Below are 27,909 nucleotides of genomic sequence, written 5' to 3'. Positions count from 1 at the left end.
GGTAATAACGTCTCAGTACTTAGCTTGTGAGACGCAGGTGCCAGGTCCCTGGGAGGTGAGCGCTCCGTCCGGCAGGATCCTGAAAGGGCTGCGGATGGAGACCGGTCTCCTGCAAAGCAGTGAGAACCGTGATGGCTCCCACTTCAAGCCAGAGCCTCAGGGGAGGGTGAAGGAGCGCGGCATGTGAAGGCTCCAGCCTTGTAAAATCAACCTTAACAGCACCGCCGACACAGTGGGGTGAGAAGGGACATGCCGGGAGTCCAGATTGGACCCGCTTTTCTTCCAAATCTTTGAAATCAAAAAATCAAAATTCAGAGGATGCATGTGTGTGTGTGACGACCTGAACACAAAGCATTGAACTGGTTGGATTTGTCATCCAGGGGGTGTATATGCTCGGAGGGAGGAGCTACACTTTTAGTGTAGTACTTTGTGTGTCCTCCGGAGGCAGAAGCTATACACCCATGGTGTGGGTCTCCCATAAGGAACGATGAAGAAATTGAGATATTTAGCATATAAACATGGCCATTTTCACATCTGCTCAGTCGCCGCGTCAAGGCATGTATGGGTGGAGTAAGTAACCTTTTCTTTATAGCAGGTTCCTACTCGCCCATACACATGGAAGTTTGTTTTTTTTTTACCCCAGAAAGGCTTCAGTTCAGTGTAGGTTTCCAGTATTATGAGATTGCCTTGATGTGGCTACTGGGCAGATCTACAAATGGCCATTTTTAATGCTAAATATCTCAAGTTTTTTTCCTTAAGCAGTCATGCATGTCTATATTTTTACATTCATGGATTACAAAGTGTAACTGTCTTTTTTGTCATTTACAGTCATGTTCAGTTATGCGCCAGTTCACACTGCATCTTTGGGAGGCCTGTCAGGTTTTTTTTTTGTGTGACTGATCACTTTCATCAATAAAACCACTCGCAGTAAACATGGAAAAAAGTACTTTAATAGTTTAATAATTTTACAATTAAATTCTAAAAAAAAAGGGAACATATTGCATCAAATGATATTAAGAAGCATGGAGGAACCGACTTAAATTATATGTACAACCGGGAGGATCAGTCTGCAGTCAGCGCTATGTACAGAATATACAAAATGACGCGAGGATCTGTTCACGGAGAGTTCTGTAGAGAATACAGGAGGAGCAAAAAGGTCTGATACAGCGGTGAGGATAGAAGGAAAAAGAAAAGTCACAAACAAGGTGCCGAAATCATGCTTTAAAGTGTGTAAGAGAAGAGAAACATCAAAATGACTGAACTCCTTGCAATCTAAAGCTGGATTTTTAAATTGCACCCCCCAATAAGCTTAAAAGGGTGTGTGCACTGGCAGATTGGACACTAGCATTGTAAGAAAAAAGAAAAAAAAAAAAAATTTATGAGAAAAGGTGAAAACCACCATGTTTTATGTAAATATGTTTCTGTACAAAAATACCCCCAACATTCTATAACAATGGGGAAAGCTCTGCACAGATGCGGCGTACACAACTGTTTATTTTATTTTGTTTAATCTAGGGTGAACATTGAGTAAAAGAAAAAAAAAAATCCTTGTAACTGATGAGGGGGGGAATAAAAAAAAAAAAAAAAAAAAAAAAGTTGCGTAAAAGTTGACAAGGCAAAGGCAATTTAGGTCCACTCCATAACCCAAAATGGACAGGAGTATATAACATAATCTCTCCTATTCCCTGAGGCGACAATACCCACAAATCACAATACTGCTATCAGTTTGAGGTATGTAATTAATCTGACTTAATGTGGGGGACGAATAAAAATATATATGTATTTTTTTTTATTTTGAGTACAAAAAGGGGTAGTAGAGAAAATCAGTAAATCAATGTTATAAAAAAAAACACCTCCAGGTTTCAAAATATTTGGTCTTTTTGTGCTTTTTTTTGGACCCAAGCAAATAGTAACTTTAGGCAAATGTAAAAATGGCCGATACAATCCGAGGACAGACCCTTTAGTACAAAGGCAAAAGGGGGACACCTAGTACGTAAAGCACTATGTATATAGCAGCAAGAAGTCTAAAGGTGAAGGGACTGCAGGTAAGTTCTTAAAAAGAAATCCTATTCAAAAGTTTCATTAAAAATATATCTCATCAGAAAGAAGAACAAATACGTCCTGTAACGGGAAATACTTAAATCCGGAGACTCAAACCGAGCCATCGTGAGGCGGAGACCTCCACCGGCACTGGAGATGTCGGAGGACACAGTTTGAGATCATGCCCAGTTTGTCCTGCATCTCGAATAGTTGGCTTCCTGAATATTTCCCGAGCTCTTCTTGAGTAAAAAGTAGCGAAAGAGCATTGATCTGGGCCAAAATGTCTGGCGTGGCCGATGCCTCGTGGACAACTGCTGTAGCCGATGCCTCTGGTAAATCTAGGACCGTGAAAAGAAGAAAATGCATTAATGAAAAAGAAGGGAATTTTGTTACTTACCGTAAATTCCTTTTCTTCTAGCTCTTATTGGGAGACCCAGACGATTGGGTGTATAGCACTGCCTCCGGAGGCCACACAAAGCAATTACACTAAAAAGTGTAAGGCCCCTCCCCTTCTGGCTATACACCCCCAGTGGGATCACTGGCTCACCAGTTTTAGTGCAAAAGCAAGAAGGAGGAAAGCCAATAACTGGTTTAAACAAATTCACTCCGAGTAACATCGGAGAACTGAAAACCGTTCAACATGAACAACATGTGTACCCGCAAACAAACCAAAAATCCTGAAGGACAACAGGGCGGGTGCTGGGTCTCCCAATAAGAGCTAGAAGAAAAGGAATTTACGGTAAGTAACAAAATTCCCTTCTTCGGCGCTCTATTGGGAGACCCAGACGATTGGGACGTCCAAAAGCTGTCCCTGGGTGGGTAAAGAAATACCTCATGTTAGAGCTGCAAGACAGCCCTCCCCTACGGGGAGGCAACTGCCGCCTGCAGGACTCTTCTACCTAGGCTGGCGTCCGCCGAAGCATAGGTATGCACCTGATAATGTTTGGTGAAAGTGTGCAGACTCGACCAGGTAGCTGCCTGGCACACCTGTTGAGCCGTAGCCTGGTGTCGCAATGCCCAGGACGCACCCACGGCTCTGGTAGAATGGTCCTTCAGCCCTGATGGAACCGGAAGCCCAGCAGAACGGTAGGCTTCAAGGATTGGTTCTTTGATCCATCGAGCCAGGGTGGCCTTAGAAGCCTGCGACCCTTTGCGCTTACCAGCGACAAGGACAAAGAGTGCATCCGAACGGCGCAGGGGCGCCGTGCGGGAAATGTAGATTCTGAGTGCTCTCACCAGATCTAACAAATGTAAATCCTTCTCATACCGATGAACTGCATGAGGACAAAACGAAGGCAAAGAGATATCCTGATTAAGATGAAAAGAGGATACCACCTTCGGGAGAAACTCCTGAATGGGGCGCAGCACTACCTTGTCCTGGTGGAAGACCAGGAAGGGAGCCTTGGAAGACAGCGCTGCTAGCTCAGACACTCTCCGAAGAGATGTGATCGCTACCAGAAAAGCCACTTTCTGTGATAGTCTAGAAAGTGAAACCTCCCTCAGAGGCTCGAAGGGCGGCTTCTGGAGGGCAACTAGTACCCTGTTCAGATCCCATGGATCTAACGGCCGCTTGTACGGGGGAACGATATGGCAAACCCCCTGTAGGAACGTGCGCACCTTAGAAAGTCGTGCTAGACGCTTCTGAAAAAAGACGGATAGCGCCGAGACTTGTCCTTTAAGGGAGCCGAGCGACAAACCTTTTTCTAACCCAGATTGCAGGAAAGAAAGAAAGGTAGGCAATGCAAATGGCCAGGGAGACACTCCCTGAGCAGAGCACCAGGATAAGAATATCCTCCACGTTCTGTGGTAGATCTTAGCAGACGTGGGTTTCCTAGCCTGTCTCATGGTGGCAACGACCCCTTGGGGTAAGCCTGAAGACGCTAGGATCCAGGACTCAATGGCCACACAGTCAGGTTCAGGGCCGCAGAATTCCGATGGAAAAAAGGCCCTTGGGACAGTAAGTCTGGTCGGTCTGGTAGTGCCCACGGTTGGCCGACCGTGAGATGCCACAGATCCGGATACCACGCCCTCCTCGGCCAGTCTGGAGCGACGAGTATGACGCGGCTGCAGTCGGATCTGATCTTGCGTAGCACTCTGGGCAAGAGTGCCAGAGGTGGAAACACATAAGGGAGCCGGAACTGCGACCAATCTTGCACTAGGGCGTCTGCTGCTAGAGCTCTTTGATCGCGAGACCGTGCCATGAAGGTTGGGACCTTGTTGTTGTGCCGGGACGCCATTAGGTCGACGTCCGGCCTTCCCCATCGGCGACAGATCTCCTGAAACACGTCCGGGTGAAGGGACCATTCCCCTGCGTCCATGCCCTGGCGACTGAGGAAGTCTGCTTCCCAGTTTTCTACGCCGGGGATGTGAACCGTGGATACGGTGGAGGCCGTGGCTTCCACCCACATCAGAATCCGCCGGACTTCCTGGAAGGCTTGCCGACTGCGTGTCCCCCCTTGGTGATTGATGTATGCCACCGCTGTGGAGTTGTCCGATTGAATTCGGATCTGCTTCCCTTCCAGCCACTGTTGGAAGGCTAGTAGGGCAAGATACACTGCTCTGATTTCCAGAACATTGATCTGAAGGGTGGACTCCTGCTGAGTCCACGTACCCTGAGCCCTGTGGTGGAGAAACACTGCTCCCCACCCTGACAGACTCGCGTCTGTCGTGACCACCGCCCAGGACGGTGGTAGGAAGGATCTTCCCTGTGATAATGAGGTGGAAAGGAGCCACCACTGCAGAGAGTCCTTGGCCGTCTGGGAAAGGGAGACTTTCCTGTCCAGGGATGTTGACTTCCCGTCCCATTGGCGGAGAATGTCCCATTGAAGTGGACGCAGATGAAACTGCGCAAACGGAACCGCCTCTATTGCCGCCACCATCTTCCCGAGGAAGTGCATGAGGCGTCTTAAGGAGTGCGACTGACTTTGAAGGAGAGCCTGCACCCCAGTCTGTAGAGACCGCTGCTTGTCCAGCGGAAGCTTCACTATCGCTGAGAGAGTATGAAACTCCATGCCAAGATACGTTAGTGATTGGGTCGGTGACAGATTTGACTTTGGGAAGTTGATGATCCACCCGAACGCCTGAAGAGTCTCCAGTGCAACATTCAGGCTGAGTTGGCATGCCTCTTGAGAGGGTGCCTTGACCAGTAGATCGTCCAAGTAAGGGATCACAGAGTGTCCGTGAGAGTGCAAGACTGCTACCACTGCCGCCATGATCTTGGTGAACACCCGAGGGGCTGTCGCCAGACCAAATGGCAGAGCTACGAACTGAAGATGGTCGTCTCCTATCACGAAGCGTAGAAAGCGTTGATGCTCTGTAGCAATCGGCACGTGGAGATAAGCATCTTTGATGTCTATTGATGCTAGGAAATCTCCTTGAGACATTGAGGCAATGACTGAGCGGAGGGATTCCATCTGGAACCGCCTGGCGTTCACATGCTTGTTGAGCAGTTTTAGGTCCAGAACAGGACGGAAGGAGCCGTCCTTTTTTGGAACGACAAAGAGATTGGAGTAAAATCCTCGCCCCCGTTCCTGAGGGGGGACAGGGATCACGACTCCTTCTGCTCTTAGAGAGTCCACCGCCTGCAGCAGGGCATCTGCTCGGTTGGGGTGTGGGGAGGTTCTGAAGAACCGAAGTGGAGGCCGAGAACTGAACTCGATTCTGTACCCGCGAGACAAAATGTCTGTTACCCACCGGTCTTTGACCTGTGACAGCCAAATGTCGCAAAAGCGGGAGAGCCTGCCACCGACCGAGGATGCGGAGGGAGGAGGCCGAAAGTCATGAGGTAGCCGCTTTGGAAGCGGTTCCTCCATTTGCTTTCCTGGGGCGTGAGTGAGCCCGCCAGGAATCTGAGTTCCCTTGTTCTTTCTGAGTCCTTTTGGACGAGGAGAATTGGGCCTTGCCCGAGCCACGAAAGGACCGAAACCTCGACTGGCACTTTTTCTGTTGAGGTTTACTTGCTCTGGGCTGTGGTAAGGAAGAGTCCTTACCCTTGGACTGTTTTATGATTTCAGCCAATGGCTCACCAAACAGTCTGTCTCTAGATAATGGCAAGCTGGTTAAGCATTTTTTGGAACCAGCATCTGCTTTCCAGTCCTTTAACCACAAGGCTCTGCGCAAAACCACAGAATTGGCGGACGCCATAGCGGTACGGCTCGTAGATTCTAGGACAGCATTGATAGCATAGGTCGCAAACGCAGACATTTGCGAAGTTAGGGACGCCACCTGCGGTACTGCTGGATGTATGATAGCATCCACCTGTGCTAAACCAGCTGAAATAGCTTGGAGTGTCCACACGGCCGCGAATGCTGGAGCAAACGACGCGCCGATAGCTTCATAGACAGATTTCAACCAAAGGTCCATCTGTCTGTCGTTGGCATCTTTAAGTGAAGCGCCATCCTCTACTGCGACTATGGATCTAGCCGCAAGCTTGGAAATTGGGGGATCCACCTTTGGACACTGGGTCCAGCGTTTGGCCACCTCAGAGGGAAAAGGATAACGGGTATCCTTAGAACGTTTAGAGAAACGCTTGTCTGGATGAGCGTCGTGTTTCTGGATTGATTCTCTGAAGTCAGAGTGGTCCAAAAAAGCACTTAATTTACGCTTGGGATACAGGAAATGGAACTTCTCCTGCTGTGCAGCTGCCTCCTCTGCAGAAGGGGCTGGGGGAGAAATATCCAACAGTCTATTAATTGCCGATATAAGGTCATTAACCATGGCGTCACCATCAGGGGCATCCAGATTGAGAGGGGCCTCAGGATTAGAATCCTGATCACCGTCCTCAGTCTCATCACAGAGAGACTCTTCTCGCTGAGACCCTGAGCAGTGTGATGACGTCGAGGGTCTTTCCCAGCGAGCTCGCTTAGGCTGCCTGGGACTGTCATCTGAGTCAGAGACTTCAGCCTGTGATGCTTGAGACCCCCTTGAAGTACGGATTAGTTCCAACTGAGGGGGACCGGGGAACATAGGCACAGCAGTGTCCATGGTCTGAATAACTGGCCTGGACTGCAAGGTCTCCAGGATTTTTGTCATAGTCACAGACATTTTATCGGCAAAAACTGCAAAGTCTGTCCCCGTCACCGGGGCAGGGTTCACAGGCGTCTCTGCCTGGGCCACTACCACCATAGGCTCTGGCTGACGAAGTGCCACTGGGACTGAACATTGCACACAATGAGAGTCGTTGGAGCCTGCTGGTAGATTAGCCCCACATGCAGTACAAACAGTGTACACAGCCTGTGCCTTGGCACCCTTGCGTTTTGCGGATGACATGTTGCTGCCTCCTCAGAGCAGTACAGGGTGTCCAGCCGAGAAGCGACCTTACAGTGCAACTATATATATATATATATATATATATATATATATATATATATATATATATATATATATATATATATATATGGTACCAAGAAAAAAGTACACTAATATAACACTGAGGCACTAGTGGGGCCAGCACTAATGTGCTGCTTACCGCCCGCTTAGGAGCGGGTGTGTGGTCGCCGAAATCCCTTTAGTCTGGGTCTCCCAGAGCCTGCTGCCTTTCCCCAGCCAGACCGCATGTGTAATGGCTGCCGGCGTCCTTGTGGAGAGGGGGGGCGGGCCCTTGGCGTATACAGACGAAGAGCGGGAAGCCTGCTTCCCACTGTGCCTAGTGAGAGGGCTGGAGCATGTAAATAAAGCTCCAGCCCTCGGCGCTGCCAATTGAGCAGCGTCTCTCCCCTACCCTGATTGACAGGGTGGGGGCGGGAACGAAGCGGCGCTAGGCCGCAGAAGCCGGGGGCTAAAGTTAGAAGCGCCGCCGCCGTAAAAGCGCGGTCGGCGCAAAGTCCCCGGCGCACCATAAGTCGCAGCTGCGCCGCCGCTCCAGGAGCGGTCGGCGCAGTAGTTCCCAACATGTAACGTCACTCAGCAAAGCTGCAGTGACCTAACCCCAGCGCACAGCGCTACTGTCCCCGGCGCACTATAACGCTCAGCAAGCCTTGAGAGTGTCCGTGCCTGCCGGGGACACAGAGTACCTGAAAGTTGCAGGGCCTTGTCCCTGAACGGCACTCCCGCTCCAAATCCAGCAGGTTCTCTGGGTCTGTGGATGGAGCCCGGCCCCAGGGCTTGGGGGCCGGCAAGATCCCACTTCCACAGAGCCCTCCAGGGGATGTGGAAGGAAAACAGCATGTGGGCTCCAGCCTCTGTACCAGCAATAGGTACCTCAACCTTACAAGCACCACCGCGGGTGAGAAGGGAGCATGCTGGGGGCCCCATATGGGCCCTCTTTTCTTCCATCCGATATAGCCAGCAGCTACTGCTGACTACAAACAGTGGAGCTATGCGTGGATGTCTGACCTCCTTCGCACAAAGCCGAAAACTGGTGAGCCAGTGATCCCACTGGGGGTGTATAGCCAGAAGGGGAGGGGCCTTACACTTTTTAGTGTAATTGCTTTGTGTGGCCTCCGGAGGCAGTGCTATACACCCAATCGTCTGGGTCTCCCAATAGAGCGCCGAAGAAAACATGAGATTGCAGATCAGATTTAGCAATGATGCTTAAAAAGGGTTTATCCTTAGCTGGTATTTTTCTAACTAAAAGACACTTTTCCTCCCAAAAATTTGGGAGGAAAATGGGGGCATCCTATAATCCGAATGTTGCTTACCGGGGATGGAGAGGCGTCAAAGAAGCAATGCCGCGGGTGTCATCCTCATAAAAATCTGCAATGTGGACTTCACATAATGGCGCCCAGAATTGGCGCGTGTGCAGTTCAAGCTCTAGGCTCAAAATATCTGCGCATGCGCCGCCACCAAGCCTGTTGATCTCCTTGCAGAGGGCGTAAGGAAAATGGCGCCTGGAGGTGGCGCATGCGCAGATGAGATCTTCAGCTGAATGCTCCATCTTCGCATGCGCTAACTACAGGTGCCATTTCTTTGAAGCCCGCACTTTTCTGGAAGTTGACTGCCTCACTGCACCAATAGCAAGCATCTGGGACACCTGCCGCACAGCCCTAGTCCACCACCGCCCCTGCCTCCTGTGACCCCGGTCCACCAGCACTGCCCGCTCCCAGTAAGAAACTACCAGATCGTAAGTCGGACCTCTTTTTTTTCTCCCCATTAAGTTCGTTGTGCGTCTTCTCAATCGAAAAATACGGGAGGGTGTGTGTGTGTGTGGGGGTGGGTCTGGTGTGGGGTGTGGGGGTGGGTCTGGTGTGGGGTGTGGGGGTGGGTCTGGTGTGTGGTGTGGGGGTGGGTCTGGTGTGTGTGTGGGGGTGGGTCTGGTGTGTGTGTGGGGGTGGGTCTGGTGTGTGTGTGGGGGTGGGTCTGGTGTGTGTGTGGGGGTGGGTCTGGTGTGTGTGTGGGGGTGGGTCTGGTGTGTGTGTGGGGGTGGGTCTGGTGTGTGTGTGGGGGTGGGTCTGGTGTGTGTGTGGGGGTGGGTCTGGTGTGTGTGTGGGGGTGGGTCTGGTGTGTGTGTGGGGGTGGGTCTGGTGTGTGTGTGGGTGGGTCTGGTGTGTGTGTGGGTGGGTCTGGTGTGTGGGTGGGTCTGGTGTGTGGGTGGGTCTGGTGTGTGGGTGGGTCTGGTGTGTGGGTGGGTGGGGTGTGTGGGTGGGTGGGTGGGGTGGGTGGGGTGGGTGGGTCTGGTGTGTGGGTGGGGTGTGTGGGTGGGGTGGGTGGGTCTGGTGTGTGGGTGGGGTGGGTGGGTCTGGTGTGTGGGTGGGGTGGGTGTGTAGGTGGGTGTGTGGGTGGGTCGTGGGTGTGTGGGTGGGGGGTGGGTGTGTGGGTGGGGGTAGGTGTGGGGGGTGGGGGTAGGTGTGGGGATGGGGGTAGGTGTGGGGATGGGTGCGTGTGTCAGGATATACTTACTCCCTCGCTTCATAGCTGAGGTCACTGATGAAGAGAGGCCATCCTATTCTTTGGATATCTGACTGTTAAAGGCCTGTGATTAGCTGCAGCGGTCGGGTGACTATACATGATGATGCACCTCAAGCTTTGCTTGAAAATCAGTCAAAACTAAATATGGCTTCTTTATATGAAAAGTTATTAGATGTTGATGTATGGTGATAGTGTGGTGCTGTCATGACATGCTGGGAGTTGTAGTTTCCTAATGATTATAGAGCAGTGTCTGCACTCCGTATAATAAGAGAATCCCATTACCTGTCTCAATCTTCTCTTCATCCACAGGTGCTGACTTTTCATCGACCCCATTGAGCGCCTTCTCGGCTTCATCGAGGGCAGCAAATTCATCATAGCCTTTACACTTGGTCTAAAGACAGCAGACGGGTGCGAGTTTAGGTCAGGGTCAGGACATGGCTACCCAGCAATTCCACTCACATTCTGCATTCACCCCTTACCTGCTGCTCATGGTAGATTCGGAGGGCTTTCTTGACCGTAGAAATCTTTGGAGATCGGATCGGCAGAGTTTTTATTTCACATGGGGTCAGGGTACTGAGGTCTCCGATCGTTTTTATGTTTTTAGCACGGATCAGTTGTCCCACACCTCTTGCCCTACAGAGGAAAAACAAAATAAAAATTATACCAAGTGCAGCAACCATGGAGCCTAGTTGTATTTGGAGACTCATTTGAGGATTTTTAGTATTCAAGTGTTCTTTCAGAAGACATTACCTGGGAGGCTCGATCTTAAAAGCAACAGTCAATCTACAACTTACCACATGTTGGATGTAATCTGGGGCAGTATAACATCTATGGTAGTGGTGCAGTTCATCAGGGCTGGGTAAACGCTTTCTTTCGGAGAAGGCATGGATTCCTTTGTCATTTCCGAAATCTAAAAAAAATTAAAATTCTAGTTACTAGGATGTTTCTCTCGTCTCAATCCAAATCGGCAAAAAACAAAAAAAACAAAAACAAACCCCAAATAATTCCTTGAAACCTGTAACTTACATTAGGAGACATCAGACTGAAGGAAAGGAGCAGAGCTACACCGCGCGAGTACAGCTTTACTCTAAACTAAGACACCTAAAAGCTACGTACAGATTTATGAAGACAAGAGTTTCACTACTTACCAAACTCTTTTTTGAGCTTTTAAATCCGAGCACCCTGGCTCCAGGGGACACAAAGCCCTTGGTTGGAGTGGTGTTAACCTGTACGGCAAAACATAGGTCGTTACCAATCAGGCAGGCCAGTGTCTTAAGAGGGCATAGACAGCAATAGGGAGAGATGACAAGTATAACAGAGGGTGGTTGAGCATCATGGGCCCATGTCCATGCTTATAGGCCCCGTTACACGCAACGACATAGCTAACGAGATGTCGCTGGGGTCACGGAATTCGTGACGCACATCCGGCCTCGTTGCGTGTGACACGAACGACGGCTAACGATCCCAAATACTCACCAAATCGTTAATATGTTGTTCATTTTCAATATATCGTTGCTCATTTGGGACGCAGGTTGTTAGTCGTTCCTGAGGCAGCAGACGTCGCTACGTGTGACACCCCGGGAACGACGAACAACAGCGTTCCTGCGCCCTCCGGCAACGAGGTGGGAGTGACGTTCATGCGGCTGCTCTCCGCCCCTCCGCTTCTATTGGAAGCCTGCCGTGTGACGTCGCTGTGACGCCGCACGAACCGCCCCCTTAAAAGAAGGGAATTTTGTTACTTACCGTAAATTCCTTTTCTTCTAGCTCCTATTGGGAGACCCAGACGATTGGGTGTATAGTACTGCCTCCGGAGGCCACACAAAGCATTACACTAAAAAGTGTAAGGCCCCTCCCCTTCTGGCTATACACCCCCAGTGGGATCACTGGCTCACCAGTTTTAGTGCAAAAGCAAGAAGGAGGAAAGCCAATAACTGGTTTAAACAAATTCACTCCGAAGTAACATCGGAGAACTGAAAACCATTCAACATGAACAACATGTGGACCCGAAAAACAACCAAAAATCCCGAAGGACAACAGGGCGGGTGCTGGGTCTCCCAATAGGAGCTAGAAGAAAAGGAATTTACGGTAAGTAACAAAATTCCCTTCTTCTTCGGCGCTCCATTGGGAGACCCAGACGATTGGGACGTCCAAAAGCTGTCCCTGGGTGGGTAAAGAAATACCTCCTGTTAGAGCTGCAAAGACAGCCCTCCCCTACGGGGAGGCAACTGCCGCCTGCAGGACTCTTCTACCTAGGCTGGCGTCCGCCGAAGCATAGGTATGCACCTGATAATGTTTGGTGAAAGTGTGCAGACTCGACCAGGTAGCTGCCTGGCACACCTGTTGAGCCGTAGCCTGGTGTCGTAATGCCCAGGACGCACCCACGGCTCTGGTAGAATGGGCCTTCAGCCCTGATGGAACCGGAAGCCCAGCAGAACGGTAGGCTTCAAGAATTGGTTCTTTGATCCATCGAGCCAGGGTGGCTTTGGAAGCCTGCGACCCTTTGCGCTTACCAGCGACAAGGACAAAGAGTGCATCCGAGCGGCGCAGGGGCGCCGTGCGGGAAATGTAGATTCTGAGTGCTCTCACCAGATCCAACAAATGTAAATCCTTTTCATACCGATGCACTGCATGCGGATAAAAGGAAGGCAAGGAGATATCCTGATTAAGATGAAAAGAGGATACCACCTTAGGGAGAAACTCCTGAATGGGGCGCAGCACTACCTTGTCCTGGTGGAACACCAGGAAAGGAGCTTTGGAAGACAGCGCTGCTAGTTCAGACACTCTCCGAAGAGACGTGACCGCTACCAGAAAGGCCACTTTCTGTGAGAGTCGAGAAAGTGACACATCCCTCAGAGGCTCGAAGGGCGGCTTCTGGAGAGCAACAAGGACCTTGTTTAGATCCCACGGATCTAACGGCCGCCTGTACGGAGGTACGATATGACAAACCCCCTGCAGGAACGTGCGCACCTGAGAAAGTCGTGCTATACGCTTCTGAAAAAACACGGATAGTGCCGAGACTTGCCCTTTAAGGGAGCCTAGCGACAAGCCCTTTTCCAACCCAGATTGCAGGAAGGAAAGAACGACCGGTAACGCGAATGGCCAGGGGGATACTCCTTGTGCAGAGCACCAGGATAAGAAAATCTTCCACGTTCTGTGGTAGATCTTAGCAGAAGTGGACTTCCTAGCCTGTCTCATGGTGGCCACGACCACTTGGGGTAATCCTGAAGACGCTAGGATCCAGGACTCAATGGCCACACAGTCAGGTTCAGGGCCGCAGAATTCCGATGGAAAAACGGCCCTTGGGACAGTAAGTCTGGACGGTCTGGTAGTGCCCACGGTTGGCCGACCGTGAGATGCCACAGATCCGGGTACCACGACCTCCTCGGCCAGTCTGGGGCGACGAGTATGACGCGGCCGCAATCGGATCTGATCTTGCGTAACACTCTGGGCAAGAGTGCCAGAGGTGGAAACACATAAGGGAGCCGGAACTGCGACCAATCTTGCACTAAGGCGTCTGCCGCCAGAGCTCTTTGATCGCGAGACCGCGCTATGAAGGTCGGAACCTTGTTGTTGTGCCGAGACGCCATTAGGTCGACGTCCGGCACCCCCCAGCGGCGGCAGATTTCCTGAAACACGTCCGGGTGAAGGGACCATTCCCCTGCGTCCATGCCCTGGCGACTGAGGAAGTCTGCTTCCCAGTTTTCTACGCCCGGGATGTGAACTGCTGATATGGTGGATGCTTTTTCCTCCACCCACATCAGAATCCGCCTGACTTCCTGGAAGGCTTGCCGACTGCGTGTCCCTCCTTGGTGGTTGATGTATGCCACCGCTGTGGAGTTGTCCGACTGAATTCGGATCTGCTTTCCTTCCAGCCACTGCTGGAAGGCTAATAGGGCAAGATACACTGCCCTGATTTCCAGAACATTGATCTGAAGGGTGGACTCCTGCTGAGTCCACGTCCCTTGAGCCCTGTGGTGGAGAAAAACTGCTCCCCACCCTGACAGACTCGCGTCTGTCATGACCACTGCCCAGGATGGGGGCAGGAATGATCTTCCCTGTGATAATGAGGTGGGAAGAAGCCACCATTGCAGAGAGTCCTTGGCCGTCTGAGAAAGGGAGACTTTCCTGTCTAGGGAAGTTGTCTTCCCCGTCCCATTGGCGGAGAATGTCCCATTGAAGTGGGCGCAGATGAAACTGCGCGAACGGGACTGCCTCCATTGCTGCCACCATCTTCCCTAGGAAGTGCATGAGGCGCCTTAAGGGGTGCGACTGACCGTGAAGGAGAGACTGCACCCCTGTCTGTAGTGACCGCTGCTTGTCCAGCGGAAGCTTCACTATCGCTGAGAGAGTATGAAACTCCATGCCAAGATACGTTAGTGATTGAGTCGGTGCCAGGTTTGACTTTGAAAAGTTGATGATCCACCCGAAAGTCTGGAGAGTCTCCAGCGCAACATTCAGGCTGTGTTGGCATGCCTCTTGAGAGGGTGCTTTGACAAGTAGATCGTCTAAGTAAGGGATCACCGAATGTCCCTGAGAATGCAAGACTGCTACCACTGCCGCCATGACCTTGGTGAAAACCCGTGGGGCTGTCGCCAGACCAAATGGCAGAGCTACGAACTGGAGATGGTCGTCTCCTATCACGAAACGTAGAAAACGTTGGTGCTCTGTAGCAATCGGCACGTGGAGATAAGCATCTTTGATGTCTATTGATGCAAGGAAATCTCCTTGAGACATTGAGGCAATGACTGAGCGGAGGGATTCCATCCGGAACCGTCTGGCGTTCACATGCTTGTTGAGCAGCTTTAGGTCCAGAACAGGACGAAACGAGCCGTCCTTTTTTGGAACCACAAAGAGATTGGAGTAAAAACCTTGCCCTTGTTCCTGCAGAGGAACAGGGATCACCACTCCTTCTGCTTTTAGTGAGCACACCGCCTGCAGAAGGGCATCTGCTCGGTCGGGATGTGGGGAGGTTCTGAAGAACCGAGGCGGAGGACGAGAACTGAACTCTATCCTGTACCCGTGAGACAAAATGTCTGTTACCCACCGGTCTTTGACCTGTGGCAGCCAAATGTCGCAAAAGCGGGAGAGCCTGCCACCGACCGAGGATGCGGAGGGATGAGGCCGAAAGTCATGAGGCAGCCGCCTTGGAAGCGGTTCCTCCGGTTGCTTTCTTGGGGCGTGAGTGAGCCCGCCAGGAATCTGAGCTCCTTTGCTCCTTCTGAGTCCCTTTGGACGAGGAGAATTGGGTCTTGCCGGAGCCTCGAAAGGACCGAAACCTCGACTGCCACTTCCTCTGTTGAGGTTTGCTTGATCTGGGCTGGGGTAAGGAGGAGTCTTTACCCTTGGATTGTTTAATGATTTCAGCCAATTGTTCACCAAACAGTCTATCTACAGATAGTGGCAAGCTGGTTAAACATTTTTTGGAAGCAGAATCCGCTTTCCATTCCTTTAACCACAAGGCTCTGCGCAAAACCACAGAGTTGGCAGACGCCATTGAGGTACGGCTTGTAGAGTCCAGGACAGCGTTGATAGCGTAAGTCGCAAACGCAGACATTTGCGAGGTTAGGGACGCCACTCGCGGCACTGCTGGACGTATGATAGAGTCCACCTGTGCCAGACCAGCTGAAATAGCTTGGAGTGCCCACACGGCCGCGAATGCTGGAGCAAACGACGCGCCGATAGCTTCATAGACAGACTTTAACCAAAAGGTCCATCTGTCTGTCATTGGCATCTTTAAGTGAAGCCCCATCCTCCACTGCAACTATGGATCTAGCCGCAAGCCTGGAGATTGGGGGGTCCACCTTTGGACACTGGGTCCAGCGTTTGACCACGTCAGGGGGAAAGGGATAACGTGTATCCTTAAGATGTTTGGAGAAACGCTTGTCTGGGTAAGCATGGTGTTTCTGGACTGATTCTCTGAAGTCAGCGTGGTCCAGAAAAGTACTCAGTTTACGCTTGGGATACCTGAAATGGAACTTCTCCTGCTGTGCAGCTGCCTCCTCTGCAGAAGGGGCAGGGGGAGAAATTTCCAATAGACTATTGATGGCCGCTATAAGGTCATTTACCATGGCGTCACCATCAGGAGTATCCAGATTGAGAGCGGTTTCAGGATTAGACTCCTGATCACCCTCCTCTGTCTCATCATGTAGAGACTCTTCTCGCTGAGACCCTGATCCGCGTGATGACGTGGAGGGTCTCTCCCAGCGAGCACGCTTAGGCTGCCTGGGACTGTCATCTGAATCAGAGCCGTCAGGCTGAGATGCCTGGGACCCCCCTGAAGCACGGATTAACTCCAACTGAGGGGGACCGGGGAACGTTGCCGCAGCAGTGTCCATGGTCTGAGTAACTGGCCTGGCCTGCAAGGTCTCTAGGATCTTTGTCATAGTGACAGACATCTTGTCAGCAAAAACTGCAAACTCTGTCCCCGTCACCGGGACAGGGTTCACCGGCGACTCTGCCTGGGCCACTACCACCATAGACTCCGGCTGACGAAGTGGCACAGGGACCGAACATTGCACACAATGGGGGTCATTGTAACCTGCCGGTAGATCAGCCCCACAAGCGGCACAAGCAGCGCTTACAGCCTGTGTCTTGGCACCCTTGCGTTTTGCGGATGACATGTTGTCGTCTCCTCAGAGCAAGATAGGGTATACAGCCAAGAAGCGACCTTACAGTGCAATATGTGCAATATATATATATATATATATATATATATATATATATATATATATATATATATATATATATATATATATATATATATATATATATATATATATATATATATATATGTGGTATAGAGAAAAAAAGGTACACCAAAATAACACTGTGGCACTAGTGGGGCCAGCACTAAAGTGCTGCTTACCGCCCGCTTAACGCGGGTGTGTGGTCGCCAGAAATCCCTTGTCTGGGTCTCCCAGAGCCTGTGTCCGTTCTCCAGCCAGACTGCATGTAGGAATGGCTGCCGGCGTCCTATGGAGAGGGGCGGGCCCTGGGCGTGTGCAGACAAAGAGCGGGAAACCTGCGTCCCACTGTGCTCAGTGAGAGGGCTGGAGCATGTAAATAAGACTCCAGCCCTCGGCGCTGATTAATCGTACAGCGTCTCTCCCTTGCCCTGATTGACAGGGTGGGGGCGGGAACGAAGCGGAGCTAGGCCGCAGAAGCCGGGGACTAAATTTATAAGCGACGCCGTCGTAAAAGCACGGTCGGCGCTAAGTCCCCGGCGCACTACAAGTCGCAGCCGCGCCGCCGCTCCAGGGGCGGCCGGCGCGGCAGTCCCCAACACATAAAGTCACTCAGAAAAACTGTAGTGACTGTAACCCCAGCGCGCAGCGCTACTGTCCCCGGCGCACTAGCACACCCAGCAAGTCTGGAATGTGCGCGGCCTGTTTGAGACACAGAGTACCTGAATGTCGCAGGGCCTTGTCCCTGAACGGTACCCAGCAGGTTCCATGGGTCTGTGGATGGAGCCCGGCCTCAGGGCTTGGGGGCCGGTAAGATCCCACTTCCTCAGAGCCCCTCAGGGGGATGGGGAAGGAAAACAGCATGTGGGCTCCAGCCTCCGTACCCACAATGGGTACCTCAACCTTAAACACCGCCGACATAAAGTGGGGTGAGAAGGGAGCATGCTGGGGGCCCTAGTATGGGCCCTCTTTTCTTCCATCCGACATAGTCAGCAGCTGCTGCTGACTAAACAGTGGAGCTATGCGTGGATGTCTGACCTCCTTCGCACAAAGCAGAAAACTGGTGAGCCAGTGATCCCACTGGGGGTGTATAGCCAGAAGGGGAGGGGCCTTACACTTTTTAGTGTAATGCTTTGTGTGGCCTCCGGAGGCAGTACTATACACCCAATCGTCTGGGTCTCCCAATGGAGCGCCGAAGAAAAGAGAATTTTGTTTACTTACCGTAAATTCTGTTTCTTATAGTTCCGTATTGGGAGACCCAGACCGTGGGTGTTTAGCTTCTGCCTCCGGAGGACACACAAAGTACTACACTTAAAAGTGTAGCTCCTCCCTCTGAGCTTATACACCCCCTGGTGAGCCAGTCCCAGCCAGTTTAGTGCAAAAGCTGAAGGAGAATAGCCACCCACAAGTAGAACAGAGCAAGAGCCGGAACAACCGGAGACTCTGTCCATGACAACAGCCGGTGAGAACACGCGGAACAAGAAATTGCCAACAGGGAGGGTGTTGGGTCTCCCAATACGGAACTATAAGAAAAAGAATTTACGGTAAGTAAACAAAATTCTCTTTTTCTTTATCGTTCCTTTGGGAGACCCAGACCTTGGGACGTTCCAAAGCAGTCCCTGGGTGGGAAATAAACAGAAAAACTAAGAAGTAGGCAGAACCTAACTTCACAAATGGGCGACAGCCGCCTGAAGGATGCGTCTGCCCAAGCTCGCATCTGCCGAAGCATGAGCATGCACTTGGTAGTGCTTCGAGAAGGTATGCAGGCTAGCCCAAGTGGCAGCCTGACAGACTTGTTGAGCCGTAGCCTGGTGCCTAAAAATCCAAGAGGCACCGACAGCTCTGGTCGAGTGTGCCTTGATCCCCGGCGGGGGAGGCACCTGAGTACTCTGGTAGGCGTCCGAAATAGTTGATCTAATCCAACGGGCTAAGGTCTGCTTAGAAGCAGGGAGGCCCTTGCGCCGACCTGAGGTTAGCACAAAAAGAGAGGTGCACCGCCTGAGCGCAGCGGTTCGAGACACATAGATCCGGAGAGCACGCACCAGATCTAGAGTATGCAGCGCTTTTTCAAAGCGATGAACAGGGGCCGGACAGAAGGAAGGTAAGGTAATGTCCTGGTTAAGGTGGAAGGGAGAGACCACCTTAGGAAGAAAGTCCGGAGTCGGACGGAGAACCACCTTGTCTTGATGAAAAAATAAAAAAGGTGACTCCGAGGAGAGCGCAGCCAAATCAGAGACTCTCCTGAGAGAAGTTATGGCAACCAGAAAGGCCACTTTCTGAGAAAGACGATACAAACCTCCCTAAGAGGCTCAAAAGGGGGTTTCTGCAATACCGTGAGGACCAAGTTAAGGTCCCAGGGATCCAAGGGCCGCCGATAAGGCGGAATGATGTGAGACGCGCCTTGCATGAAGGTGCGGACCTGAGCCAGCTGAGCGAGATGCCGCTGGAACAGAACTGACAGAGCTGAGACTTGTCCCTTGAGAGAGTTGAGGGACAGTCCTAGCTGCAGACCGAACTGTAGAAAAGACAGAAGGGTCGGCAAAGAGAATGGCCAAGGAGGATGGCCGGTAGAGCGACACCAGGACAGGAAAATTTTCCAAGTCCTGTGATAGATCTTAGCGGAGGAAGACTTACGGGCCCAAGTCATAGTGGAGATGACTTCAGGAGGAATACCAGAAGCCGTCAAAATCCAGGACTCAAGAGCCACGCCGTCAATTTGAGGGCCGCAGAATTCGGGCGGAAAAACGGACCTTGCGAGAGTAGATCTGGACGGTCCGGGAGATGCCACGGCATCTCTACGGACAGTTGGAGCAGGTCCGGATACCAAGCTCGACTGGGCCAGTCCGGTGCAATGAGGATGACTCGACGGCCCTCCATTCTGATCTTGCGCAGGACTCTGGGCAAGAGAGCTAGAGGGGGAAACACGTAGGACAGACGAAACTGGGACCAGTCTTGAACCAGAGCGTCCGCGGCGAAGGTCTGAGGATCGTGGGAGCGAGCCACGTAAAACAGGAACTTTGTTGTTGTGACGGGATGCCATTAGGTCCACGTCCGGAGTGCCCCATTTGCGGCAGATCGACTGAAATACTGCCGGGTGCAGGGACCACTCGCCACCGTCCACGGTTTGACGGCTGAGATAATCTGCCTCCCAGTTTTCCACGCCTGGGATGTGGACTGCGGATATGGTGGACTTGGAGTCCTCCGCCCATTGAAGGATGCGTTGTACCTCCATCATTGCCAGGCGGCTGCGTGTCCCGCCTTGGTGATTGATGTAGGCAACCGCTGTCGCGTTGTCTGACTGGACTCGAATGTGCCTGCCCGCCAACAGGTGGTGAAATGCTAGGAGAGCTAGAAGCACGGCTCTGGTTTCCAGCACATTGATTGAAAGGGCTGACTCGGACGGAGTCCAAGTGCCCTGCGCTCTGTGGTGGAGACATACCGCTCCCCAGCCGGATAGACTGGCATCCGTGGTGAGAATCACCCAGGACGGGGCCAGGAAGGAGCGCCCTTGGGACAGGGAGAGGGGCCGAAGCCACCACTGAAGAGAGCTTCTGGTCCGTGGCGACAGAGCCACTAACCTGTGTAAGGAGGAAGGCCGCTTGTCCCAACAGCGGAGAATGTCCAGCTGCAGGGGGCGCAGATGAAACTGGGCAAAGGGAACAGCCTCCATGGACGCCACCATTTGACCCAGCACCTGCATCAGACGCCTGAGGGTATAACGGCGGGGCCTCAGCAGAGAGCGCACCGCTAGCTGGAGAGACTGCTGTTTGACTAAGGGCAACTTTACAAGTGCCGGCAAAGTCTCAAACTGCATCCCTAGGTACGTGAGACTCTGGGTCGGAGTCAGAGTGGATTTGGGAAGATTGACAAGCTACCCAAATTGGGCTAGAGTGGCGAGAGTGAGCGAGACACTCCACTGACAGTCTGTGCTGGATGGAGCCTTGACTAGAAGGTCGTCCAGGTAAGGGAGCACTGCCAACCCCTGGAGGTGCAGAACCGCAATCACTGCTGCCATGACCTTGGTGAATACCCGAGGGGCCGTGGCTAACCCGAAGGGGAGAGCCACGAATTGGAAATGATCCTCTCCTATTGCAAAACGTAACCAACGCTGGTGTGAAACTGCAATTGGCACATGTAGATAGGCATCTCTGATGTCGATGGACGCCAGGAAATCCCCTTGGGTCATTGAGGCAATGACTGATCGCAGAGACTCCATGCGAAAATGCCGCACCCGAACATGCTTGTTGAGAAGCTTGAGATCCAGAATGGGCCGGAAGGTACCGTCCTTTTTGGGAACTAGGAAGAGGTTTGAGTAAAAACCTCTGAACCGTTCCCGAGCGGGAACTGGTACAATGACTCCGTTTGCCTGCAAGGATGCCACGGCCTGTGAGAAGGCGGCGGCCTTGGAGCAGGGGGGAGTTGAGAGAAAAAAAATCTGTTTGGCGGGCTGGAAGAGAATTCTATCCTGTAGCCGTGAGATATGATATCTCTCACCCACTGATCGGAGACTTGTTTTAACCAAGCGTCGCCAAAGTGGGAGAGCCTGCCACCGACTAAGGACGTTGCTGGAGCGGGCAGAGAGTCACGAGGAGGCTGCCTTAGTGGCAGAACCTCCTGCGGTCTTCTGCGGACGCGCTTTTGGGCGCCAGTTGGGTTTCTGGTCCTTAGCTGAGTTAGCGGACGAAGCGGAGGGCTTAGAGGATGACCAGTTGGAGGAACGAAAGGAGCGAAACCTCGACTGATTCCTACCCTGGGCGGGTTTCCTGGTCTTGGTTTGTGGCATGGAAGTACTCTTCCCGCCAGTAGCTTCCTTAATAATTTCATCCAGCTGTTCACCGAACAGCCGGGAACCAGCGAAAGGGAGCCCAGCAAGGTGGTACTTTGAAGAAGCATCTGCCTTCCACTCTCGAAGCCACAAGATCCTGCGGATAACGAGGGAATTAGCCGAAGCCACCGCAGTGCGGTGAGAAGCCTCTAGCATGGCAGACATGGCATAAGATGAAAAAGCTGAAGCTTGAGAAGTTAAGGCAACCATCTCCGGCATAGATTCCTTGGTGAGGGAATGCATCTCCTGTAGAGAAGCAGAGATGGCTTTGAGAGCCCACACTGCTGCAAAAGTCGGGGAAAACGCGGCCCCAGCAGCTTCATACACAGATTTGGCCAGAAGGTCAATCTGACGGTCAGTGGAATCCTTAAGTGAGGTGCCGTCAGCCACCGACACAACGGTCCGGGCTGAGAGCCTAGACACCAGGGGGTCTACCTTTGGGGAGTGAGACCACTCCTTGACCACCTCAGGTGGAAAGGGAAAACGGTCATCAGAACCACGCTTTGGGAAGCGTTTGTCAGGACAGGCCCTGGGTTTGGTCACAGCGGTCTGAAAACTGGAGTGGTTAAAGAACACACTCTTTACTCTCTTAGGCGAGGTAAACTGGTGCTTTTCTGCCAGAGAGGGTTGCTCCTCTGACACTGGCGGATTGAGATCCAGCACAGAATTAATAGAAGCAATCAAGTCACTAAAATCTGAGTCACCCTCGAGATCGATGGGGTACATGGAGTTAGCCTCCGAGCCCCCCGTAAGGGCATCCTCCTCATCCTGCGAGTCAGCTCTTGAATCAGAGCCGCGGGATGAGGAGGGAGAGGAAACCCTGCGCCTTCTCTTAGGAGGACGGGGTCTGGGACCTGATGATGAATCCTCTGTGAGCTCCGATGGACGGAGGTCAGAGGATAGGGATCCAAAAGGACCCTTAGCAAGAGCATTAGAGGCACCCTGTGAGGAGGGCTGATGCATATTCATCAAAGTCCTGGACAAAAGTCCCATGGACTCAGCAAATGACTGGGATATAGACCTAGAGAAGGACTCTCCGGCTGCCTCTGCACCTGTGGCTGAACCCAGGCCGGGGGTTCAGCCACAGGTGCAGAGGCAGCCGGAGAGACCACTGGGGGTGAGACTCCAGGCTGTGGCACCGCCAAGTTAGAGCAGACATCACAATGTGGATAGGTGTTCGGCTCAGGCAGCAGGAGCTTACATGCAGCGCATACAGTATAAAGCTTTGGAGCCTTGCTCCTCGTGTGAGACATGCTGCTGGAGTCGGGGCTCTGCAAGAGAATGAACCCCAGGGAGAATATACAGAGGTCCACAACCAGGCTGTGGCTTACCAGACCGCTGGAAGCGGTGTTGTGTGCCCTCCAGATCCCGAAGCCCGGACCCCCAATGCACAGCACCTCAGCAGGGATGCAGAGTGCAGAAAAGCCCAGCGCAGAGTGAACTCTGCCTAAGAAAATGGCCGCCGGAGCGAAGAGAGGGGGCGGGACTTGGGGGCGTTCCTGTAGGAGAGCGGGAACTGGAGGGCCATAGAGACCTGCAGGGGAGGAGACACGCCCCAGCAGTGGGGAGTGTCCCTCCCCTGTGCCGGACGGCCGCCGGGAGGAGTCGTTTCTGTCTTTCTGCATGAGTGACATGCGAGGGTAGTTAACAGAAACTAGGCCTCCGGCAAAGCCGGGGCCTAAATTTAAGCGGCGAGGCAGACGCGCAGGCACCATCGGCGCGGTTCTCGGGCGAAAGCTAGAGAACCCGCCGGAAATGCCAAAATAAATACATTCAGCATACTCTTCCCCATACAATAAAGAACAGGCACCCCCAACATATAAACGTCTCAGGTACTTAGCTGCTGAGACGCAGGGCCAGGTCCCTGGGGATGAGTGCTCCGGTCCAGCAGAATCCTCAAGGGGCTGTGGATGGAGACCGGTCTCCTGCCAGGCATGGAGACCGTGCTGGCTCCCACTTCAAGCCAGAGCCCAGGAGGGATGGTGAAGGAGCACGGCATGTAAGGCTCCAGCCTTGGAAATCAACCTTACAACACCGCCGACACAGTGGGGTGAGAAGGGACATGCCGGGGGTCCAGACGTAGACCCGCACTTCTTTAATCTCTTCCAAAAAAGGAAAAAAATGCATGTGTGGATGTATGCCTCCTGAACACAAAGCGATAAACTGGCTGGGTCTGCTCACCAGGGGGTGTATAAGCTCAGAGGGAGGAGCTACACTTTTAAGTGTAGTACTTTGTGTGTCCTCCGGAGGCAGAAGCTAAACACGCAAGGTCTGGGTCTCCCAAAGGAACGATAAAGAAAAAAAGGTTGTTCGCCAGCCACAGCAACGTCATTAGGAAGGTAAGTATGTGTGACGTGTACCGGCAATATTGTGCGCCACGGGCAGCGATTTGCCCATGACACACGAACGACGAGGGCGGGTGCGATCACTAGCGACATCTGCGTGTAATGGGGCCTTTAGTATCAGACCATACGCTTATTTTGAAAACAGTTGGAGCAGCTCGCCCTGGTAACGGGACACTCGGAAGGAGGCAGTTTACCTACTTTAGGGGAGGCAAATTACTGACGTTAATGAGCAGATGCTTAGAATCATGAGGAGGGCACCATCCATCTAACAAATGAAGTTACTGAAAACGGATCCTACCTTTGGTTGATTACCGGATGAAAGTTTTAGACTTCTTGCAGCTGGAGAGGAGCTATTCCTTATTACAGGGCTTCGTCGATCAATATCATCCGCCAACTCTTCCTGATATATTGGATCAGCAAAAGATACTCTCCGTATCTGCGAGAAAATGTGTGTGGGAGTTTTAGAAAGGGACAATCTTTTTTCCCCTCAAAATGTGCCATTATAAAGATGTGTCAAAGGTTCCGAAGACCATCAATGATTTCAAGACTAAAAAGAAGGTCCAAACATGACCAGAGACCCAGCATAAAGCTTTTTAAAAGTAAGATGGACCCTCCTGACTAGACATGACAAAACACACAAATATCAGTCTGAACACAAGCAAAGCAAATTACCTTGTTGATTGGAGATGGCGATTCAATTTCCTGCTGCCTCTTCAGCCCTTTCTTTAAAATACTCGTAGAAGGAGATGCAGACGGAGACCAAGAGAAACTTCCACTTGGGCTGTCGTTAGCCAGGACCATAGAGGTCAATCCTTTGGCTTTTGGCGGAGAATCAATGTTGGAATGTCCTTCAACCAAACCGTCAAGAACCATTTTCTCAGTTGTTTTTGGGGCTGCAGCTTCATCAACTTTCTCTTCGTCAACTTTCTCTTCGTCAGGTAACACATCTATCTGGGTCGCACCAGCATCGGAGACTTCAGCGATGGTTTCGGCAGGGTCTTCGTTCACATCAGTGTTTATTGTAACCACCTCAGTTTCATCTACTGGACCGGTTTGTTCTTCAACTTCCTCAACCCCATCTTTAATGCCACCTAAGACAGCCTCAGCATTATTTATTTCCTTACCATCCTCCTCATCTAGTATAACCTGACCATTTTCCAGGTCCTCTTCGGGCTTTTCATCAGAAGTGCTACTTGTCGGCGAATCATTTACTGATACATCGAATGTTTTGCAGCTAGCGGTCTCCTGGTTTACTTCAATGACTTCCGTCTCCTTATCTTCACCATCATTTTCCGCTATAGCAAACGTTTTGTAGCTAGTAGTCTCACCATTTACTTCAGCGACTTCCATCTCCTTATCTTCATCATCATTTACAGCTACATCAAAGGTTTTGCAGCTAGTGGTCTCCTGATTTACTTCAGCGACTTCCATCTCTTCATCTTCACCGTTGTTTACCACACTTTCCTGTACCGATACCACAGTCTCGTCCTTGGCCTCCTTTGGACTTGCTGCCACCACGGTTTCATCCATAATGATTTCAGATGACGTTTCGGTGGCTTCAGCCTCCTTCCTTGGGACAAAAACTTGCGTTATTTCATCAGTCTCGATGTTGCTGTCACTTAAAGGAGCGATCGTCTGCTCTTGTTCCGATTCCGTATCAGATCTCACCTCGCCGGCAGATTTGAAGAAGACTTGCTCATTTGCTAGTGGTGTGCTGATAGCGCAAGGTATGGAGAAGGTATCGTTAAGCTGCATAGATGTCGACATGTTCCCCTTTTGGTTATTTCCTTCAGGTTCTCCAGATTTTAAGTCTTTTGGTGACTCAAAACAGCAGTCACAATTCTTGGATTTTCTAATCCTCTTACTTCTTTTATGGGAACAATGAATATTTTGGAGACCACTTTGCGAGCTTTGAAAAACGTCGGAGACTGCAGTTGAGAAATCTCCCGCCGTTGGTTCGGTCATTAAGCTTTCCGTGGCGGTGTCGCTAACCTCGCTTTTGGATAGGTCGTAGGTTTTGCAGAACTCCGTTGTATTTAATTTGGAGTCCAGCTGATCATCTGGCTCAAACTTTAATACCTTTGAACGTGAAGAATAATCTGAGACTGTGTATGTTTTATTGTCTATGTCTCGGATATTGGAGGACTCGTCGGGGCTTTTCAAACTTACTTCTATTTCACTCGGAGACTCCTGAGAGAATTCAGCCTTCTCAGATCTTTCAATGCTTCGCGGCCTGCCCCTTCGCTTTTTCTTAATGGAAACTTCCTGTGTTTCTGTAAGAGTGGACTCCGAATTTTCCACATCAGGTACAACAACGGATTGCGAAGATCGTCTCGTTTTATAACGGGGTCCATTGTTAGTTTTTTCCTGACTTTCCTTGCTAGAATTAGAATCCGGTAGTTCCTCATCTTTATGGCAATTACTAGTTATGCTACTAATGTCTTCAGGATTGCTAGAAATGTTCCAGTCTTTAACTTCACTTTTTACAAGAATCTCACTCTGTTGCTTTTTGGGAGTCTCTCGTGCGGTCGGCGTCTTTTTGGTCATTTTTGGCTCTTCTTTCGTTCGATTTTCAGACTCATTCTCATTTTTCACAGCATCTAGTACCTCAGACTGCCTCCGGGAGGAACGTCTTAAGGTTATCTGATTTGTAGGCGTCTGAGGGTTCCCTTTCGTTAGCGCTGTGTCTTCGGCATCTGGTGGTGTATTTTCCTTGGTGTCTACTTTGTTATTGGCTACTGTTTTTCCTTTATTAAGCTCCTCAGCTTTTTCATCCCCTTGTGAAGGTTGAGATTCTGGTACAGTGTCATTTTCTTCCATCTTATCACCGATATTCTCAGCCGCCTTGCTAGACTTTTGGTTATCATCTTGCGATGTAGAAGTTTGGCTTTCGGCGAGTTCGGCTGCCCGCGAGGCTCTCGTTTCTCTCTTAGTAGCAGATTTTGAAGTGTTCTTTAGGTTTTGTTTTGTTGGAGTTTGTGATGTTCTTTCATCCTTCTCCAAATTTTCACTGTCTTTTGTGGTTGTATCTGCAGCTTCTTGGCTATCCGGAACCAAAATAACTTCTTTTGACTTGACAAACTTTTTGTTTGCCAAAGGGCTAAGTGAACGATTTCCCGGACTTTCAAATTTTTCTAGCGTGATGAAGGATTGCCTTCTCTTCACAGCTGAGGGAGGAGTGCCTGACACCAAGTCTGAAGAGGCAGAACCATTGCTTATATTTGACTCATTCTGACCCTCGTTTGTAGAATCAATGGTTTTGGCATCGTCCTCCAACATCTCAACATCTATTACTTCCCTCGCAGTTTTCTCATCCTTAGTTGTAGCTTCAGACGTATTCATATCTTCAGTTTTGTCTTCCTGCACAAACAGAGTAACATGCTGCAAATAACTGTACAAAACTGGCAGCTCCTTAACATAAAGGATCTTCTCATTCTTTTTACAAGAGCAATAATGACTACAAAGTAGATAATTAAAATGTATAATCTTTTTTGTAAACTATTTATTCAACTTTTTTATACAAACCTTAAACTGTATACGGTATAATCATGGTGCTTTGACAAAGTAGCAACATGACATCAGAGAGGGATAAGACAAAGGGAAAGACAGGGCATGGGGAGATATGAAGGGGGATGACAAACATGTGATGTGCTTCAGACATCCGAACAAGGTTCTAAGGCAAAGAAGGGAATTTTGTTACTTACCGTAAATTCCTTTTCTTCTAGCTCTTATTGGGAGACCCAGACGATTGGGTGTATAGCACTGCCTCCGGAGGCCACACAAAGCAACTACACTAAAAAGTGTAAGGCCCCTCCCCTTCTGGCTATACACCCCCAGTGGGATCACTGGCTCACCAGTTTTAGTGCAAAAGCAAGAAGGAGGAAAGCCAATAACTGGTTTAAACAAATTCTCTCCGAGTAACATCGGAGAACTGAAAACCGTTCAACATGAACAACATGTGTACCCGCAAACAAACCAACAATCCCGAAGGACAACAGGGCGGGTGCTGGGTCTCCCAATAAGAGCTAGAAGAAAAGGAATTTACGGTAAGTAACAAAATTCCCTTCTTCTTCGTCGCTCTATTGGGAGACCCAGACGATTGGGACGTCCAAAAGCTGTCCCTGGGTGGGTAAAGAAATACCTCATGTTAGAGCTGCAAGACAGCCCTCCC

The 27,909-nt window shown here is 51.0% G+C and overlaps 1 protein-coding gene across 2 annotated transcripts in view; it reads right to left on the bottom strand.

The window, feature by feature from the left end:
• Positions 1-928: 928 nt before the first annotated feature.
• The window catches only part of RIF1 (replication timing regulatory factor 1), a 234,742-nt gene continuing 207,761 nt past the window's right edge, over positions 929-27,909 (bottom strand). For both annotated transcript variants that reach the window (XM_075317188.1, XM_075317189.1), the window contains exons 30-36: positions 24,411-27,098; positions 24,037-24,174; positions 11,034-11,111; positions 10,680-10,795; positions 10,365-10,518; positions 10,168-10,276; positions 929-2,378 (exon numbers count right to left, since the gene is read on the bottom strand). In XM_075317188.1, the coding sequence (XP_075173303.1) occupies positions 2,152-2,378; positions 10,168-10,276; positions 10,365-10,518; positions 10,680-10,795; positions 11,034-11,111; positions 24,037-24,174; positions 24,411-27,098 (3,510 nt within the window). In that variant the 3' untranslated portion in view covers positions 929-2,151. The remainder of the gene's footprint in view (positions 2,379-10,167; positions 10,277-10,364; positions 10,519-10,679; positions 10,796-11,033; positions 11,112-24,036; positions 24,175-24,410; positions 27,099-27,909) is intronic.

Source organism: Anomaloglossus baeobatrachus, chromosome 7 (genome assembly GCF_048569485.1).
Source record: "Anomaloglossus baeobatrachus isolate aAnoBae1 chromosome 7, aAnoBae1.hap1, whole genome shotgun sequence".
Lineage (NCBI taxonomy): Eukaryota > Metazoa > Chordata > Amphibia > Anura > Aromobatidae > Anomaloglossus > Anomaloglossus baeobatrachus.
Note: the sequence above shows the minus strand (reverse complement) of the source record. Positions and strands in the feature narration are given on the sequence as shown.